The sequence below is a fragment of the Marmota flaviventris genome, chromosome 1 (assembly GCF_047511675.1).
Source record: "Marmota flaviventris isolate mMarFla1 chromosome 1, mMarFla1.hap1, whole genome shotgun sequence".
NCBI classification, from domain to species: Eukaryota; Metazoa; Chordata; class Mammalia; order Rodentia; family Sciuridae; genus Marmota; species Marmota flaviventris.
Genome location: NC_092498.1, coordinates 28800137 through 28821525, shown reverse-complemented (window position 1 = coordinate 28821525; position 21389 = coordinate 28800137). Strand labels below are relative to the sequence as shown.

General features: G+C 32.4%; 2 protein-coding genes across 3 annotated transcripts in view; one reads left to right on the top strand and one right to left on the bottom strand.

Annotated features, from left to right (window-relative positions):
* Rundc3b (RUN domain containing 3B) overlaps positions 1-21389 on the top strand; it is a 152361-nt gene that overhangs the window by 6050 nt on the left and 124922 nt on the right. For both annotated transcript variants that reach the window (XM_027956116.3, XM_027956115.3), the window contains exon 2: positions 9494-9609. In XM_027956116.3, coding sequence (XP_027811917.1) covers positions 9494-9609 — 116 coding nt within the window. The remainder of the gene's footprint in view (positions 1-9493; positions 9610-21389) is intronic.
* Positions 1-21389, bottom strand: part of Abcb1 (ATP binding cassette subfamily B member 1) — a 183550-nt gene that overhangs the window by 124801 nt on the left and 37360 nt on the right. The gene's annotated exons all lie outside the window — the stretch shown is intronic.

Genomic DNA, 21389 nt, shown 5'->3' with positions numbered 1-21389 from the left:
TATTTTGTCTGCAATTAATATAGTTAAAAGTTTTCTTTTATTATTTGTATCTTTGCCATCTTTTTACTTTCTGGATACTTAAAAATTTTCCAGTAGGCAGGATAGAATTGAACTTTGCATGTTACCTAGCTTGATAATCTTAGTCTTTTATTTAGGGTATTTAGCTCATTTACATTTATGTTAATATTATTTTATTTGGATTTTAATCTGTTATCTTAATATTTGGTTTATGTTTACTTTTTCTCTTTTCTTGCCTTCTTATTTATTAATACAGTGTTATTTATAGTTCTATCCATTCCACTATTCCAATTTTTCACTCTGCAAATTTACTAGTCATATGTTCTTTTTCTGTTTCTCTATATATTTATATTCAGTTTCTATACTTTTGGAAGTTACCTTTGATTTATTGTATTATAATGAAAATTATGGCTTTTATTCCTTTTCCAATAGTGTAATAACCATTTATTTTTCATCACCCTAAAACATACTTTAAAAACCTACATATATTTTAAATTCTACAAGATTATTTTATTATTATTATATTTTATGCTCATTCAGAAAATACAAATTTACCCTTTCTTCCATCAATTTTGGAAGAACTTTAGCCATTGTCTTCTTACTCTTTATTTATATTTATGTTAAACTTTTCCAGGCCTCATTTGATTCATTCTTTTCTGTATTTTTAGTCTTTTTTCTCTTTATGCTTCTAGTTTTCTACATATATACAAACTATGTTCTTTTCCAGTTCATTAATATTTTCTTCTGTTGTATCTATTGTACTATTTAATCCATTGATGAGTTTTTTATTTCAGATAGTTCTAGAATTTCTGCATGATTTTTATCCTCTGTCTTCTGATAAAAAGAACTATCCTTTCATGTATTATGTTCTTTTCTTCTATCCCCTTGAATGTATTTATTAACCATAGTTATTTTGAAGTTCTTGATAGTGGTTTAGAATATTTAGATCATTTTTACATCTGCTTTTGTTTTTTGCCTCATGCAATTTTCTTTCATTTTGCATGTCATTGTGGTATGTCTAGAATTTTTTAAATGTCATGTAATGTGTTGATTTTTTTCTTTAGCACTTTCTTTTTTTTTTTTCAATCCTATTATGCTGTTATGGTTTAGATCTGAGGTAACCTCAAAAGCTCATGCATGAGACAATGCAAGAATTCTCAGAGGTGAAAAGATAGATCATCAGAGAGGTATAGCCTAATCAGTGGAGTGATTAACTGGGCAGTAACTGTAGGTAGGGGATGTGACTGGAGGATCTCGAGCGCACATTTGCGGGTCATTCTCTTTCTCTCTCTTTCTGGTTGCCATTCTGGAGCAGCTTCTCTCTACCACACCCTTCTGCCATGATGCTCTGCCTCACTTTGGGCCCAGAGCTATGGAGTCAGCCATCCGTGTGCCAAAATAAACATTTCCCCCTCTTAATTTTCTTGTCAGGTCACAGTGTTGCAAAGCCTACTAAAACATGCTAATCGTATTATAAACTATTAAGTGTTACATAACAGCATAACATACAATGGAGGACATCACAGTGGAGCAAACAGATGGAATACACCACTCACTTTTAGAAAAACATGGCCTCCCCAGTTAACATGGGAGACTGAGCAGAGGAAATCACAAGATGGACCCCAGCCTCAGCAACTTATCAAGACCCTAAGCAACTTATCAAGACCCTGTTGTTGGGAGCAGCAAATGAATTATAGGTCTTTGAACTGTCCAGAGACATAGGTGACACCTCCCTTGGGAATTGCTTGGTACAGACGGAAGATAGCCCAACAGGTGACTCCCTGTGCAAGGGGGATTCTGTACCAGCCATGGAATTTTTTAGTTTGTGGCCTTGCGTTCACACACCTGCTGCCCAGAGGGTAGAGAGTTATAGGCACAAAGTGATAAGCCCTAATTGAGCGGTATTACTCCCAACTTCAGTTTTTTGAAGAAGTTTTCTCACAATAAATCCTTTTGATGTTTAAAACTATGTAATAAATGTGCCAAGCTTGCTTGTGGTCAGTCTTTCTCCACCAGAGTTGGCAGATCCACCGGGTCCTGGCTTTTTTCTCTACTTGTGCGTGTGTTTGTTTTTTCTTATTCCCTCTCACAGCCTAGTTTGTGTAGCACAGAATAAAGCTGTTTCTCAGGACATGATACCTGTCTCACAAAAAAGGGGGGCTGGGGATGTGGCTCAGTGGTTTGGTGTCCCTGGGTTCACTCCATGGCACCAAAAAGAAATAAATAAAATAAATCAAAATGTAGCTTAGTGGAAAAGCACTTCTGAATTCAGTCCACAATACAAAATGGGGGTGGGGGGAAACATGGCCAACATCATGGTAGTGCCCATGGCAATAGTGTAGGGCAGTTCTCAATTCTTTTACCAGTGCTGTCTTCCTCCAGAAGAAAGAGTGGTGGCTGATCACCTTTATCCAGTCAGGGACGGTTCTGAATCCAGGCTGGGTTTCAACTCTGATGAGCCTTTCACAACCTGTTGTTTGCCCTTGGACTTCCAGAGTTCTCAACCTAGATTTGATGATTTTAAATTTGCTTCCTCAAGCAGTTCCTGCACTATTACTTTGTCTTCCAGGATTATCAAGTCCTTTACTTGGTTTTTCACAAGCTTTCTCATTAGGATTTTAGTTTCCTGTACCTCTACAAGTTTCTTGTGCCACACAAGCCCCAGATAAAGGGAAAGGGTTTGAGACCTTCCCAAATCTACTTCAAAGGCTTTTCTGGATTTTGTCCCCATCACCAGCTTTCTGTGGGTACCAGACCCTACTAGCATTCAGAATTTGCAGGTATTACTATGTAAAAGTGTTATAAAAGCTCACTTTTTTTGAACTTTCTCTTCTCAGGAGTCTTAGACTCTTCCAATTCCTAATGTTTCAACAATTCTTTGCAGCCTTCAAGCACATGATTTTGTAACACTCTACAGCCCCCACCTCATTTTTCTGGCTGTACTCTGTGGGAGTGCTAGTCTATCACAGTCTATTCCAGTCTACTTGAAATAGGAGGTCAGTTGTCACATTTTTAATTTTCTCTCCAGTTTTAATTTATACTAGCTAACTGATTGTATTTTATATTACCTCATAAGCAATCTCAAATATTTGCTCTGGTATAGGTTATAAAAATTAATACAGCATTCATTATGTTGTCTAGTTATATTTTCTCTTGCAGAATGTGAATTTTGTAAACATTAATAATTTTATTCACCATTGATTTTTATTTCCAGTATCTATTATATAGTGAACATGCTTATCAAATAATTCTAACTAGTAAAGTGTAATAGTGGTGGATATTTACAAGCTGAGTTTGAAAGTCAAATTTAAAAAATACCTGTACTAATTTCTAAAAAGTCACCCTAATGCATGAGAATAGCTTCAGCAATAGGATTTGCTTTCCTTTGAATAGCATTATTCTAATTAAAATTTATTTGGGAATGAAAGATAAAAATTTATCTCTTCCAGTGTTTGAATAAAAACAATAGTATAGTAAAAGTTGAGTTGAAATTAATAAATTTTTTAAAATTTACTTTCCCAAAGCAATCAACTTTATTGTCTATTTTTGGAAAACAACATTTTAGCCAGGCATGGTCCCTGGTACTTGTAAAACCAGCTACTAAGGCAGTACGATTGAGAATTCATGGCCAGCCTAGGCAACAGATTGAGACCCCTAAAAAATTTTTTTCCACAATAGTAATAGGTAAGAATTTCAAAATGACAAAATGCCTACTGTTTTGCAAGTAATTTATAAGATACAAAATGTGTATAATGTGCAATTTTATTGTTTTAATACTAAGAAAAATGATTTATTGCCCAATGTATCCAATTGTGATTATCTTTAGAAAAGGATAAGGAAACAATATCTGCCAAATTTTCAAATTTAACATTTGATTTTGAGATTTTAAAATCTCTCTTAGTATTTGTAATTATAAAATGAAATCCTCTATTATATTTCAAGTATAGTCTCAAAATTAATATTAACATATTTTAAAATTTAATAAAATTTTAAAAGCCCAGAAAATATCACTGTCTAACATCAGGAGAAAATGTATTTATTCATCTTATATCATGTATGTAAAGTATGTTTTTTGGATGAAAAACCCTAGCTTGAGCTTTATGATAAATAATGAAATTCTAATTATAACATTTTTTAATCAGATTTATTTTATAGTTAAGACTAACATTGCAAGTATTCAAACACAGTTATCTGAAAAAACATATGCTTTTCCTTTTATACTATGTTGCATTGAGTGTCAGATCAATTGGATCTTATTCTCCCATGAGTGTCGGTGATTGATACAGGTCAATATTCCATGACTGCTACATATTACACTTTAAAAAATAGAAATTTACATGCAAAATCTCAGAATTCCTGCATTTTTTTCTATGCTTAAATGTTAAGTGTAGTGGTGATAATCTGAAAACAAAGGGGATGCATGTAGACACATAGTAGTTTTTGTATAAGCTAACACTATGCTACATGTCTTGCATATGCTATATCTTTTCTTCACAATCATTAGGTAATTAGTTACTGAAGAACCTGAGTTCAGTATCTTGACAAGGACTGAACAAGAGCCAGGTATGAGTCCAAGCATCTTTCAGTGCCCAAGCCCCTGTTCTTTATATTGCTCTGCTGCTGCTTTGGAGTGTAGTTTACAGTGTGGTTTACTTGTGGTATTCTACTTGAATATTTTCCTTTGGATAAAGAACAGATGGATTCAAAAGGATATGTGATCCAAGTGTATTATTATTATTTTTTTTTGACATAGTCTTACTGTTGGCCAGGCTGGTCCCAAACTTGTAGTCCCAACGGATCCTCCTGCTTTTCCAGTAGCTGGGACTATACCACATATTCTTTATTTAAACAATTGTAGTTGGGTGTTCTTACATATAAGGTCAAACCAGTTAATTGATTTAAAAATGGAAAGTTTTTTTTTGTTTTGATAGATTTCTAATTTTAGAAAAAAAATTTTTTGAGGGGAAATTTTGTCTTCTATTTTTTTAACATTATGCTTCGTTGTCAAGTTGAACAATCTCCAATTATCAATCTGCTTATATAGCAAGATAAGATGTTAATACTATAGTATCTCATTCTTTTTTAAAAAATATTTATTTTTTAGTTGTAGTTGGACACAATACCTTTATTTTATTTATTTATTTTTTTTAATGTGATACTGGGGATGGAACCCAGGGCCTTGCATGTGCTGAGCGAGCCATAACCCCAGCTCAGTATCTCATTTTAAGGTGCTCAGATGAACAATTTTAAGTTTTGAAAGTACAGATAGGGTATGTATTTTTAAATATACTACTTCTGTCTTTCAAGAGAGTTAACTCTGCTAATTATAAGGATACATTGTAAGGAATTTTTACATTAGGTAATTTTTTAAAAATGATAGAATAGAGACTTTTGAGTTTTGGGGTACAAACTCAAGGAAAGATGGTTGGAACTTTTTGTTGTTATTCCAATAAATGTTTATTTTCAGAATCAGGCAAATAGTTGAATTTTGCGTATGGATAATAATCTGTAGATTTCTGCCAAAAGGATACATTAAAAGTATTTTTTCTCATTTTAAAATGATTTATATTATACAAAAAATGGAAAAATACACATAATGTTTGTGAATTCTTGTATAATTTTTTCAAAAAGAAGGCATGTTACTAATTTCAATTTTTTAAAAATTTCTGATGTAAAATCTGACAAAGAAAATAAGCCTTCCATTGAACAGCTCTTATCACCTGTAGTCAATATTCTGTATTGTCATATCTCTTGGCTGTCAACTCCTTGTTGATTGTTGATGATGGCTATTATTTTAATAGCAGAGAATAGTTTACTTTGCTAATTATAAGGATACAGTGTAAGGAATCCTAAAAGTTGGGTGTGAAATAATAGTAAGAAATCTCTCAGAATTTGAATATTTAGTGCTGGGGTTGTGGCTCAGTGGTAGAGCACTTGCCTTGTATGCAGATCACTGGGTTTGATCCTCAGCGCTACATAAATAAATAAAATGAAGGTATTGTGTCCATCTACAACTAAAAATTTTTTTTAAATTAAGAAAATGTTTGAGAAAGAATTTGGATACTTATGGTATATTTAAAAAAATTTAATGACTATTCTGAACCAATTTTAAATGTGACAGTTCTAGATGGTTTTATATACTTTAGTTATCTTCAGACTTATTTGATTTTTTTCCTACTCAATCTCTATGTATGTTAATGTATATGTATGTATTACTATTAGGGGACCTTAAATATTAGAGGTGAATTTCTACTTTTTAAATAGATTCTTTTCAATAAAAAGTAAAAAAAGAATTATTTTTGATTTTGTTGTTCTCATACTTTTGCATTATTTTTAATTATAATTGTTACAAAACTAAACTGTGGAAGGAATTAATATAGTTATAATAAGCATCTTTTATAGTTTTGTTACTCGTTTCTCTTCAGTGTATTATCAAAGGGATAAACATAATTCACATATTTTGAGGTTTGAAGGTTTTACTAATAATCATTTTTATTTCTTTTACAATTTTTTAAAAATTGTAGATGGAAAAATATCTTTATTTTATTTATTTATCTTTATGTAGTGCTGAGGATTGAATCCAGGGCCTCTCATGTGCTAGATTGAGCTACACCTCTCACTGAGCTGCAACCCCAACCCAATCACTTTTATTTCTAAGCTAACAAAAATTTCCTGTGAATATTGAAGATGGAAAAAAATATTTTGAAATAGACATTTCAAAAATTATTTCAGAAATTTCATTATAAGTTTCTTTTATGTTAATTTTTTATTTTTTAACTCTTATGAAAAAGCTGTTACTTGGATTTGATTTGGTATTTTTAGATATTCATCAAATTGTCACTTTATTATTTAAAAATCACTCCTTTTCAAGAAATAGATGACTAATATTAATGTCATCATTATCAGGAAATAGCTCAACATCTGTGTGATATTTTTTAGACATACTGAAATTCTTTTTACAGGTTTGGTTTTTATAGCACATCTTAGCTAGTTGCTTGCTGTGTTATAGCAGAAAGATTCTCATTACTCTGGCATAATGGAGCTAACTACATGACTTAGAACAGTAAGTGTTGAGTGGGAAGATTTAAATAGTTGGAAGTAAAACACAGATTCTAAGGAACTGATTTGCTTTCTGAAGTTTTGGTTCATGTTGATAGGAGAGCTTAAATACATATGATCAAGCAAAGCTGGGGAATATTCTTCTTCTTCATTATTAACCTTAATATAATAGAAATTATTTAAAATGCTTTTTCACTCTCCTTTTTGTACTTAGAAATAACAGAAGTTGTGTTTAATATGCTTTAGGGTATTTGGAATTTGGTTTTTGTTTTAGTTTTTTAGTCAGGTGTTGAGTTAAAAGTAATTTGGTGCTTTGAGATTCACCATCTTAGGTTTTTATCATGCACATAGTATCTTTTATAGGAAAATTTAGCAGTTCTCCTAGCAATCTTCTTCATTCCCCACTGTTTGTCTTGGGCACTCAGATCTGTCTTCCCTATAAGGCAGAACTATAAAGGTGCAGGACAAAGGAATTGTTAGAAGTGACAGTGTTTTGTATCCTGATTTTGATGGTGAATATGCAAATCTATACATGTTAAAAAAATAAACTTTTTTTTTTTTTTTACCACGACATTGGTAGGCATTTGAACATTTCTTTGCCATTCTTTCACTATAGAATTTTCAAATAAATCAATAAGTATTTCTTAAATACAATGTTGAAGACATTGTCCTAGGTGCTGAGGAAGATACCAGCATGCAGATGGCATGTTTCTGCCCTGGAGGAATTTGTATTTTAACAAGATAGGGATAGGCAGCACAAGTAATGGCTGTAAGTTAAACTGTAATTGTCTCTTAAGAGAGATGCAAACAAAATGCTAGTTAGTGTTAGGAATATGAAGGTAGATAATTCTTCATTGAAGAGATAGCGTTTGAGCTGAGACCTAAAAATTTTTTGATCTTTGACAATCAGAAATAGAAAGGACATTCTGATAGGAAGAACAAATATAAGTATTATTTATAGATGTGCAGGTTTTCTTCTCTACAACTTATAAAAAACTGGATTTAGGCAGTTGTGGTGGTACATACTTATAATACCAGCATTTATGGCTGAGGCAGGAGGTATTGCAAGTTCAAAGGTAGTCTCAGAAACTTAAGGAAGCCCTAAACAACTTAACAAGGCCCTGTCTCAAAATAAAAAAGGGCTGGAGATGTGTCTCAGTAGTTAAGCGCCCCTGTGTTCAATCCCTGATATAAAAACAAAAATAAAAACAAACTGGGTTTGCAATTTATGAATGCTCACATCCTGTTTTATTCTATTTTGTGTTCAAAAACTCTGTAGTCTCAAAATCAAATTTATTACTAGTTCTCAGATTTTTCTGGACTTAAAGTGGGGTTATATCCTAATAAATCTATTATAAAATGAAAATGTTATAAATAAAAAATAGTTTAATATATCCAACCTTCCAAACATTGTAGCTTAGCTTCACCCACCTTAAAAATGTTCAGAACACTTACTTTTTTTCTGCAGTTGAACAAAATCATCTAACACAAATCCTATTTTATAATAAAGTGTTGAATAGTTCATGTAATTTATTGAATACTATACTGAAGGTGAAAAATAATTTTGTGAGTATACTTTTTACACCATCAAAAAGTTGAAAAATCATAAGTAAACCATAGCAAATTGTGGCTTTTGAGTAGTTTGGAATTAGTAGTTTAGATCTTATTTTGATTCTGATTTTAATGACTGTGAGGACAGAGAGCTATTTTATATTTATTTAAAAAAAATTTTTGTAGTTGTAGATGGACAGCATTTATTTATTTTTTTTATGTGGTGCTAAGGATTGAACCCAGTGCCTCACAGTGCTAGGCAAGCGTTCTGCCCCTGAGCTATAGCCCCAGCCCCAGAGAGCTATTTTAAAGTCTTAGTTTGGTGAATAGGTAGTATCTTAAACTTTTCAGGCTGCTATACCAAAGTACCTTAGACTGGGAATTTATAAATAATATGAATGTATTTCTCAGTTTTGGAGGCACCATGATGAAGGTGCTAGCAGATTAATTGTTTGGTAAAGGACATTGCTCCTGTTTGGTCCCTTCTGTATATCCTTACTGGGCAGAAGAAGCAAGCAACCTCCCTTGGACCTTTTCCACAAGGATGCCAATAAAAGAGCATCACCTCCCAGAAACTTCACCTCTTGGTACTATTGCTTTGGGGTTCAGATATGAACATATGAATCTGGGGAAGGCACATATTCAGACCATACCAGATATTAAGTGTACAAGTGAAAAGCTTAGTTTTTATTTAAATTTATCTATTTACAGAGTGAATTTGAATAGGATTTTCAGAATATATAATCTTATAAAATATTTCTATAATTCTTCCCCAAATTGCCTTTATCCCAGTTTTTTTATACTTACATGGTAAATGAATTAACTCTGCCTAAAAGCAACAATAATCTTTTTTTCCCCTCCTTAGGTTTTCTGTGAAGACCCTCATTGATCGATCTTGCTTTGAGACAATTGATGATTCCTCTCCTGAATTTAACAATTTTGCAGCTATTTTGGAACAGATTCTAAGTCACCGGCTAAAAGGTAACAGCATTACTGTATTATTCATTCTCCTCAAAGTTTTTATATATATATAATCTTGAAATTTTAAGAAACAATACAGTATGGTGTGTTTTAGATAGTAGCCATCTACATCTTAAGAAACATAAAACTGCTTTCACAATGCATAATCTTTTGACCTTTGTTCCTAGAAAAGAATTTCTGTTCTCAATTTTACACTATCTCTAGGATGTGTTAAAAATGTCAAGTATATTTATTGCCATGTTCAAGAACAAAGTTGTTTCCCCAAAATAATAATAAAAGCTTAAAATTAAATGATAGCCCATCCCAAAGGTTACTGGATGATATTTTAGTGAGTTTATAAAAGAGCAGTCCAGGCACTTTGATTTCTTAGCATCTACTCCTTTAAATTAGAAATCTGAATTTTTTTGGCATTGAGTAGGTTAAAAAAGATGTAAAAGAGATGTTTGACTTGAGTTTTCTTTAATCAGTAAATATATATCTCTTAAAATTTAAAGGGGAATAATGGGAGCTATGTTCTCTCTGAATTCTAACATTTAAAAAATATATCTATAAAAATATCAAGAATTATATAGTATAAATCTTACTAAAAATAATGACTTTTTACATTAATTCCATTATCTAGTCTTCAAAAGAAAACTAATCATTATGTTTTAAGTTTTTATTTAATCTTTAAAGTGTTAATAGCATAGTTTTAAATTTATCATAGTAATCTACTTTGTTACTAGAATTTATAAGAATCTCCCAAGAGTAATCTAGAGGCTTTTTGTATTCTGTACTTTTTGATGTTGACAGCATCAAAGTTTTACTAAGCATTAGATCATTTGAGTAGTAGTCTTATTGGCCCATAGCAAAGAGATGAACTCACATGGGAGGAAAAACAAAATCTGAATTCTGTTAGCCGTATGGTGTCTATAATATCACTGATGCTTTTCTATTGAAGTTGATTATTTTGTATCTTCAAAGGTTATTGCTGTACTTTCTCCCCCGCTCAGTTTCCTGCCATTAATATGTTGCTTTTTATTAAAAATATGTTTTTATAAAAACAAAGATATGGATGTATTTTGAGGTATTTTCAGTGTTATTATATTGTGTGATGATCATATTTTAAAACTATAAGCATAAATTTATAAATAATACTTGACCAAAAACCATATAGAACACAGGAGACCCTAGTGTGCCTTAGTTAACAAGCTTTTTATCTTAAGACCCAACTTCCCTTGATTTGGTATACATTTAGTACACAATACTCTCACAAAATGTGAAGAAAACTTTCAACAAAAAAGAATAAGGCTGTGCTGAAATTTCCTTGATGAGTGATTTTTGCAGACTTACTACCATGTAATTGGACTTCTCCTACATGCTAGACTGCCTTCTTCTGAATACAAAATACAGATTGTGAACCTTCAGAATTACTTCTTCTGAATACAAAATATGTACTGTGAACCTTCAGAATTACTTCTAAACAATCACGTATATTACTGTTACTTCTGAAAAATACTATAATGAATATTTAGTTCCTAATTGATCTATAGATAAGAATTCTGCTTAATGGGATTAAGACCACAAGAAAGCTGAAGCAGTAAGATTTGTCTTAATTTTCTAGACTAGGTAAGATCAGTAATTAAAAATACACTTAAAAAAAGTCCCTATAAACTGGCTATTATGATCACTGTAATTGATATAGATATGAATCAGAAATGATATGTAAATTTAATATGAATATTTTAAAGGATCAAGTATCTGGAACTTTTATATATTATTTTCCATTTGTTAATTTCTAATATATTATATATTTATTTTACTTTTGAATAGGTTATATAAAATTTGATAGTACCCTGTGTTCGCTTAAAATTTAGTTATATATTAACTTTTACAAATTTTTCTTTATATAAGTATAAATTTAAAATATATAGATTTATGAGATTTTAAGATTTATTTTTCTTCATCTACTACTTATTTTTAAAGTAAAGGACATTTGGTTTAAACGTTAAATTTTTCCAGAGAAAGATAAAATCTCCTTCAGATACAATATAAGCTATGCTGACATAGGTAAATTGAAGCGATGACACAATTATCTATTTAATTCACTCTGAAAGACCCATTACTGAAGAAAAGGAGGCTTTTAAATCATAGACATTAATCTTATTTGCAGTAATCCCTCAATAAGATGATGGTCTTACTTTTTCTAGAATATGTCTGAGAAGTAGGGATTAATTATAAAATATTAAAAATGAAAGAGACTTTCTTCTTTTAATATGACCCCCACATACGCTAATAAAAGCCATTGCGGGGCTGGGGGTGTAGCTCAATGGTAGAACACTTGCCTGATATGTGTGAGGCACTGGGTTTGATTCTCAGCACCACATAAAAATAAATATATAAAATAAAGGTATTGTGTCCACCCACAACCCACAACCCTCCAAAAAATACTACTGCAGAAGCTGGGTATATAAGTGGAATGTTTTGTTGAAGCCAGGGTTTTGAATTTAGGCATTTTTCTTGCACAACAACAATTGCACTTCCCACCCCACAACTCCATACCACCATTTCACGTAGCACCAAGGATCCCAGATTAAGAAACACTGTTCTGTACTAGTCTTGTTTCCCACTGAAATAATTCACTCAACAATATTTCTAACTGGTGGACATATAGTTTTTTGTGTAAATACTTCTGATCTCTGGGAACTTATTAAAGTAGTCCATCACATTTTTTTGGACAGTTCACATTGTTAGGAAGTTCTTAGGTATTCAAAACTAACCTATCTTCTATGCTTTGATCTTTTTCTGCTACTTTCATTTTTAATATTCTATGATTAATCCCTACTTCTCAGACATATCTTAGAAAAAGTAAGACTATCATTTTCTACTACTTTAAAAATGTGCTTAATAAATATTTTAAAATTAATATTTCCCTCATTTGCTTTTTTTCTCTTGTAAGATATTTCTAGTTCCTTCAATCTTCTGGAATCACCACAGTCTTAGCTATTCTTCTGATTTATCACTGATTTGTCTTAAAATTTGGGTTATGTAAAATACTTCAGATAGGCTAAATTCTGTACTAGTCAGAATTTTAAACTACATTGATTTTTGTTTTTGTTTCTACATCACATATTTGGTTGACATGAAGTTGAACCCATGTGAAATCCCAAGACTTTTTAAAAGTTGATTACTTCTGATCTTTTTTTTTTCTCTAAATTAGTTTATCTGAGCTGAAGTTTGATAAGGATAAATGCAATATAATTTCTTTTGTCAACCATTTTAGAGATAGGTGAGATGACTATGAAAAATCCAATTATGGTCATGTGTTGCTTAATGTGGGGATTCATTTTGAGAAATGCATTGTTCATCAATGTGCAAACATCATAGACTGTATTTATACAAAATAAGGTGGCTACAACATCACTAAGAGATATAATCTATAGGATCACCATGGTACATATTATCTACTGTTGAGTGAAATCTTGTTATATGGTACATGAGTGTAAGTGGAAAGCTAACCCCATGTTCATGGATTAGAAGATGAATATGCATAAAATATCTATACTGCCAAAACTATCTATAAATTCAATGCAGTGGCTATCAAAATTACAGTGACATTTTCAACAGAAAAAAAATCCTGAAATTGACAAAAAAACACAAAAGATTCTGAATAGCCTAAGTGAATCTGAGAGCAAAAAGAACAAAACTTGAGACTGCAGACCAGAGACATCAAATTATATTACAAAGCTACAATAATCAAAATAGCATGGTGTTGGCATAAACAAGGACAGCTAAACCAATGGAATAGCATATAGAGTCCAAAAATAAATCCAAACATTGATTTTAGATGAAGTAAACCAGAGATATAAAGGATAGCATCTTCAGTAAATAGTGTTAACACAATTGAATATTGACATGCATGCAGAAGAATTAAATTAAACCTTTATCTCATACCATATACAAAAATCAAAGTGGATCAAAGATTTAAATGTAAGACCTAGATAATAAATAATAAATAAAGCTACTAGAAGAAAATGGGAATATCTCTCTGATATTAGTCTCATCTGAGCAATGTTTTTTTTTTTTTTAATATGAATTCAAAAGGGCAGGCAAAAAAAGCAAAAATAGACATCTGGAATTAGATCAAACTAAAATGTTTCTGTGTGACCAAGGAAATAATCAACAGAGTAAAGAGAAACCCACAGAATGGGAGAAAATATTTGTAAACCACAAATCTGATAAGGAGTTCATATACAAAATACATAAGGAACTTAAATAACCCAAACAGTGAAAAAACAAATAACCTGGTCACAAAATGGGCAAAAGACTTGAATAAACAAGTACTGGCAAGGTTATATACTGTTGCCCTACTGGTGGGAATGTAATATAACCATTATAGAAAACAGTATGGAAGTTCTTATTTTAAGTGAAAGAGAACTCTCTTATGATCAAGAAATCCCACTTCTGGGTACAAATAAAAAAAAAAAAAGAAATCAGTATGTCAAAGAAATATTAATATTCTCGTGTTAATTGCAGAATTGAATTATTCTCATTATCCAAGATAAGGAATCAATTTAAGTGTCCATCTCAGATGAATAGATAAAGAAACTGTTATATGTACACAGTGGAGTACCATTCAGCCTTTAAAGAGAAGGAAATTCTGTCATTTGTGACAACGTGGATGAACCTGGAAGACATGTTAAATGAAATGAACCCAGATATAAAAAGGCCCATACTGCATTGTCTCACTTATATGTGGGATCTAAAAAAGTTTGATCTCCTACAAGTAGAGAGTAGAATGGTGATTACAAGATGCCAAGAAGGTGGTGGGGACATGTTGGTCAAAAGATTTTTTGGTTAGGTAGCAGGAATATGTTCAAAAGATCTGTTGTACAATTTGAAAACTATAGTTAACAGTTTACTGGATATTATAACATTTCTAAGAGAGTGTGTTTTATGTTCTCTTCACACACATGCACGCACACACATACACAATCATAGTATGTGAGTGCTATGTCTGAAAATAATGTGTTGGGAATTTAGCTTCCAGTGTAATGGTGTTGGTAAGTGGGGTGTTTGGGACTTGTTTAGATTGCATTTGAATTAAGCTCTGGTGAATGGAATAATGCGCATATAAAAGGGCTGGACAGAAAGAGTTTGTCCTTTTTTTTTTCTTTCTGCTTTTTTTGCTGTGGGAGAGTAAAGTATTCCTTTTCTCTGAAGGACACAACATTTTGAGTGCTTCTCAAAAGCATGCACTAGACTCTCATCAGGCACCAAACCTACTGGAACCTTTATCTTGGACTTCCCAGCCTCCAGAACTGAGAATAAATTTCTGGTTTTTTAAAGATTATTCACTCTCAGGTATTCTGTTATAGCAGCACAGAACAAGCTAAGACAGAAATGTAATGAATGTTAATTAGCTACATTCTATATATGTATTCATGGACAATCTATACCATATATATTATTTGCATTTGATACCATTTGTATTCCATAGCATTATATTATATTGCATTTGATATGTATGTATTTAATTTTGTCAGCCCAAAAACATTTTTTTAAAGAAGTTTTTTAAAAGAAAAGGAGTTGATTGGGCCTGGGGTTTTGGTGGTACAGTGCTTGCCTAGCATGTGTGTGTCCCTGGGTTCGATCCTCAGCACCACATATAAATAAATAAATAAAATAAAGGTATTGTGTCCAACAACAACTAAAAAAGAAAAGAAAAAAAAAGAAAAAGACTTGATAAAGTCTAAGGTTTTTCCAGGAGAAAAGAAAGAAAAAAAGAGTAGCCTGTGAAAGTAGAAAATATGGTATGCAAAAACAAAGAAGAAAGAAAATATGGTATGCATTGATAGAGTAAAGAACTCCTAGAAATTGGTTGGCTGGGTAAGAGAAAGCTGAGAAGAGGTCTGATATAGATATTCCAGACTCTATGTGGCCATTACCCAAGAAAACCTAAAAGGAAGAGCATGTTTGGGAAAAAGGAAAACACAAAGGTTGGTTTTGGACACCAAGGAAAACAAGATAAAAGAAAAATGGCACAATGAAGAGAAGTTAGATAGAAAAGACTCATTATTCAAAACAAAGTTAGTTTTAGTTAAAATTAAATGGGTAGCTTCAAAAAGCTTAATTCTTTGAGGAAAAAAACAGCTGGTCTGTTTTTTTTTTTTTTTTTTAAACTTGTTAGTTGTATCATGATTTACCATTACCTTTCTTGCAGTGTTATTCATACTTCAGTTTTATTCAGTGTCACTAAGCCACTTAAATTTCTGATTACTCATTCAAAACTATACTGTGTTGGATGCAGTGGCACATGCCTGTAATCCCAGAGGCTCAGGAAGGTGAGACAGGAGGATTGCCATTTCAAAGCCAGCCTCAGCAATGGGGGCGCTAAGCAACTCAGTGAGACCCTATCTAAATAAATACAAAATAGGGTTGGGGATGTGGCTCAGTGGTCGAGTGCCCCTGAGTTCAATCCCTGGTTCCCCCCACCGCCCCAAAAAATAATGGGTGATCTATAAATATGTTTGTTCACTTATTTATTCAGTTACTATTTAGTGAGGTACTGTTGTACTGGGCATATATTACTGAATAAAACAAAAATCCTTGCCCTCATGACATTCGTTCTATTAAACAAGGAAAACAATTAGGAGGACTTCTACTTTTGAGAAGATGAAATTGACATAATTATCAGTCACTAAGTACAACCCCAATCCCTGGACATTTTAGATAATAGAAGCACAAGGAGACTCTGAAAGGTAGAAGAAGAAAGACTGCCTGGGAACCTCAGGAATGCTACAGTAGTAGGTTTCCTGGATTTTCTTTTTATTTCATACATCCCACATTGGGTGCCGGATAAGCCAGGAATCTACAAGTGTCAGTAGGCACAGAAAACAAAACAGAATAAAATCCTAGGAAGACCCTATTCTGTTTAGCCAAACAACAAGGAAGAGAGCAACCTAGCAAAAAAGAAAACTTTTAGACAGTAATCTGTTCTACCTTAGCTAAACACCACAGAAAAACTATGGCATCATCCACTCCAGAAAAAGCTGAATAGGGAGCTCAGAATTCTATCCTTATGAGGCTGTATGTTTTTCAGGGTATCCCAAAACCACAATGAGGGTAGGATCAAAAACGCCCAACAGGAGCTGCAGCTCTTCCCTCCTGCCTGTTCATGAGCCTTTCCTGCTGTTGATGTACACCACAACACACTGGGGAGCCTGTTCTTCCATCTCATCTAGCAATAATGAGGTGCTACTTTCCTATCATGCTGAGGTGGCATCAGAAGGGCCTGTTAAAGAGTTATGGCTTTTACTGCCACACAGCAGAAGGAAGGCCACCCAGTGCAATGTGAGTGGAGACCATGTAGGAAGTATAGACTGATATCCCCATTAGCATTAATGAGAACTCCCCCCTTGGATTTCAGTGGAGGCCAGTTAGGAAACTTGGACTTCTCCCTCTACTTAACAGTAATGAAGTGGTACCCACCCCCACTTTCCCTTCTGGAGTAGTGTCATATAAATTCAGTTAAAACAGAAAGTTCAAATAAGATCCAGAATCTCAAATAATATGAGCATATCCAGGTTTCAGTTGAAAATCACTCATCATACCAAGAACTAGGAAGAACACAGAAGACAATAGATGTCAACACTGAGATGTCAGAGGTGTTAGAATTAATGACAATGATTATAAAATGTCCAGGATAAAAATATTTCAGTGAGCAATTACAAACGTACTTAACAAACAGAAAAAATAGAAAGCCTCAGTAAAGAAATAGAAGATATAAAGAACCAAGTGAAAGTTTGGTGCTGAAAAAATACAAAATCAAAATAGAAAGCTCAGTCAATGGGCCCAACAGGAAAATGGACATGGGATTAAAAAGAATCAGTAGACTAGAAGATAGAATAGATATTTCCTAATCTTAACAGAAAAATTAGACTTAAATGAACAGAGCCTCAGGGACCTGCTGGAATTATAATAGAAGATGACTCCTGTCATCAGAGTTTTTAAAAGAGAGGAGAAAGGTGATGGTACTGAAAAAATACTGAAATAATGGTTGAAAATTACTCAGACTTGGCAAGAGACATGAACACATAGCTGCAAGAAACTGAGCAAATTCCAAGAGGAAAAACTGAAAGAAATCTATATCTCAACATAATTAAACTTCTGAGAATTAGAGACAAAGAGACATGTTGAAAATAGCCAGAGAAAAATGACTCCTTGTCTTTAGTTAAAAAAACAACTCTAATGTCAAGAGATTTTTTGTCAGAAACCATGGAGCCCAAAAGATAGTGGCCCAATATATTTCCAGTGCTGAAAGACTAGAATTGTCGACACAGAATGCTATATAATACAGAATTCCCTTGAGAAATTGAGGGAAAATTAAGACCTTTTATATGAAAGAAAGCTAAAAATTTGGTCTCAGCAGACTTACCTACAAGTAATGGCTAAAGAACCTTCTTTTGGCAAAAAAGAACTGATAAAGAGCTTTGGGATATCAGGAAGAAAGGAAGAATACAATGAGAGAAAATGTAGGTGAATATAATAGATATTTTTTATTTTAATTTTTAGTTTTGTGTTTGTTCCTTCTCAGTTTCTTTATTTTCTTTTTCTTGTCTTCCTATGGGTTATTTGCACATTGTTTAGAATTTCACTTTTAATTATCTATTGTTCTTGACTGTATCTTTTTTTGTGCAGGTTTTTCACTGGTTGTTCAAGATATTTGTCTATTTATATACATGAATATGTATAGAAAGTCTTGGCACAGTCTATTTGGTATCATTTTCTAGTCTGAAATTAAAAAGTTACCTTATGCTCTTTGCCCCACTGCTTTATAGTATAATCATTTCAAGTATGTATTATACATATTTTTAACTTTTTTTTAGCTGTAGATGGCTAAAATACCTTTATTTTATTTGTTTATTTTTACGTGGTGCTGGGGATCGAACCCAGTTCCTCATGCATGCTAGGCAAGCGCTCTATCACTGAGCCACAACCCCGGCCCTATTATACATATTTTATGACCACATCAGATAGTGTTACAATTTTGTCTCCCACCACACATAATTTAGAAAACTCAAGAGGAGACAGCAACCTTTTGTTCCTGTGTTTGTACTGTACATCAAGATTGCTGAGGTATCCAACACACTGTGGGATTTATGAGGCAAAGAGAAGGCCCAAGGAAGCTCCTATCATGTCATTCCTCAGTTTCTGAGGTTCTTGGCAAGTCTTCCTTTTTATCTCCACCTTCAGAATCTTATGTTTTATATGTAATGTCCAAGATATTTAGTTGTATTTAGCAAGAAAGCACAGCTATTTTATCTTATCCTAGATCCAGAAGTCACTTTTAAGTTTTTAAGGTGAAGAATTGCATCAATAATTTTTTTTAATGTGTATTTTTTTAGTTGTAGGTGGACACAGTAACTTTATTTTATTTTTATGTGGTGCTGAGGAACATGTGCCAGGCAAGTGCTCTACCACTGAGCCCCAGCCCCAGCCCTAGTTTTCCTAGTGTTGAATTATTTATTTATTTATTCTTAGGATAAATCCAACTGGACACTGAGATATTGTTTTTTTTAAAAAAAAAAAATTTAGTTTTATTTTTTAGTTGTTGATAGACCTTTATTTATATGCAGTGCTGAGAATCAAACCCAGTGCCTCACACATCTGCCAGGCAAGTGCACTATCATTGAACCACATCCCCAGCCCCTCAGATATTGTTTTAATATTTTTTTTTTATTTAGAATTTAGTTTGCTGATATTTTAGAAGTTTGATTCTATGCTCACAGTAAAATTTGTCTGTAATTTTTCTGTTTTGTACTTGCTTTTTGTTATAAAAGTTTTAGTAGCCTCATAAAATGTTTGGAGGTGTTTAATCTTTTTTAGTTATTTGGAAGAATTTTGTATAAGCTTGGAATCATCATTTAGTAGAATTTGCCTGTAAAACTGTATAGGTTGGGGGTGGGGAGAAAAAGAGGATTTTAACTACTAATCTATGTTCTTTAATGCTTGTAGGTCTGCTTAAGCTTTTCTTATGATCTATATTTTTCTGAATTGTTGTCACAAGCGTTTATTATATATACTATTAATTTTAAAAAAATTTTTTAGTTGTCAATGAACCATTATTATGCAGTGCTGAGAATTGAACCCAGTGCCTCACACATGCTAGGCAAATGCTCTACCACTGAGCTAAAACCCCAGCTATATACACTGTTAATTTAAAAGTATTTAGTTAGGTAGAAAGATAGAATTTTTTCTTGAATGTTACCACTTAAAATAGATGAGTGATTTTTAAAAGTTAAAATTCTCTAAGGAGTTGTAAAGACTAAATTTTTATATCTTTATGACATTGTTCAAACTAGGATTCTGATTTTTTAAAAAACACTTCCTTTTCTTATCATTTGTCAGCTATCTCCCTCCTGTGAGGAATATGACATATTTAATTGATGCTGCTGTTAATGAGTGAATCAAAAATTCTGTCAATGGGCTGGGTTTGTGGCTCAGTGGCAAGAGTGCTTGCCTTTCATGTATGAGGTACTGGGTTCGATCCTCAGCACCACATATAAATAAATAAATAAATAAACAAATAAATAAATAAATAAATAAAACTGTGTCCATCCACAACTAAAAAAAAATTTTTTTAAAAATTTCTGTCAATGAACACTTGGTAAGACTTTCCACACAGACATTAGCTAGTTGGTCCCTTTGTGTTTTTAATATCAGTTATTCATTATTTTGTTTGCTTCAATATTTTTGTTTTTAGTTCTTTTTTATTTTGTGGTTATCCATTTCTTTTTTTTTTCTTGATAAGTATTGGCAGAGATATGTCAGTTTTAGTCTAGTTATTAGTCTTTTAAATAACTAACTTGAGGCTTTGTTGATCATTTGTTTGCTAGATAACCATTTATTTTCTAGTTCAGCTACATTTTCCCCTTTTCTCTCTCTATTCCTGTTTATCTAATTAGTTCTTAATAAGTTTTGCCTACAGGTGGTTTTTCTTCTTCCTCTTCTATGTATTATTGAATTCTAATTTTTTCACTATATTTTTCTTATTTGTAATGACTTCCATAAGGAAAATTATTATTTTTTCTCCTCTATCTTTTATTCAATAACTTGGGTTCTATTTTCTTCTTTTTTATATCCTGTATGTACATTTTTATATATTATAACCATCAAAAGTTACTATTCAGAAAGCTAACTAAAAATGTTTGCCAAGGTGGAGTAAGTACAGCTGCTGTAACAAAATACTACGAACTAAGAAGCTTAAGTAACAGAAGTTTATTTCTCAGTTCTGGAGAATGGGAAGTCCAAGATCAAGGAAACAGAATGATTCACTTTCCAGACAGGACTCTCTTCCTGGCTTATAGGTAGATGTTCAGTTTTCCACTGTGTTCTCACATGTTGGAAAGGGAAAAAGAGTTCTTTGGCGTCTCTAGCTCCACCCTTATACTTCATTTAACTCTACTTGCCTCATTACAAGTCCTGTCCCCAAATATAGCTATACAAGGGAAAGAGGTTTTGCATATGAATTTCAGGGGAGCATAACTTAGTTCATAGCACCCTCCCATTTATTACAGCAAAAACTCTAGACAGAATACAGAAAACTGCTTGTATACTTTTTACTTCAAAAGTAAACCATAGCAGTTAGGTTGGGAAGGAAAATTAAAATTTGAAGAACCAGTATAGGAATGTGTGACTAGTATATTTTCCTTCTCGTATATCATCATTTTTAATTCAAGTATCTAGCAAAAATCTCCAACAGTAACCTTTTCTTTTTTATCAGAGGATCAGGAAAAGAA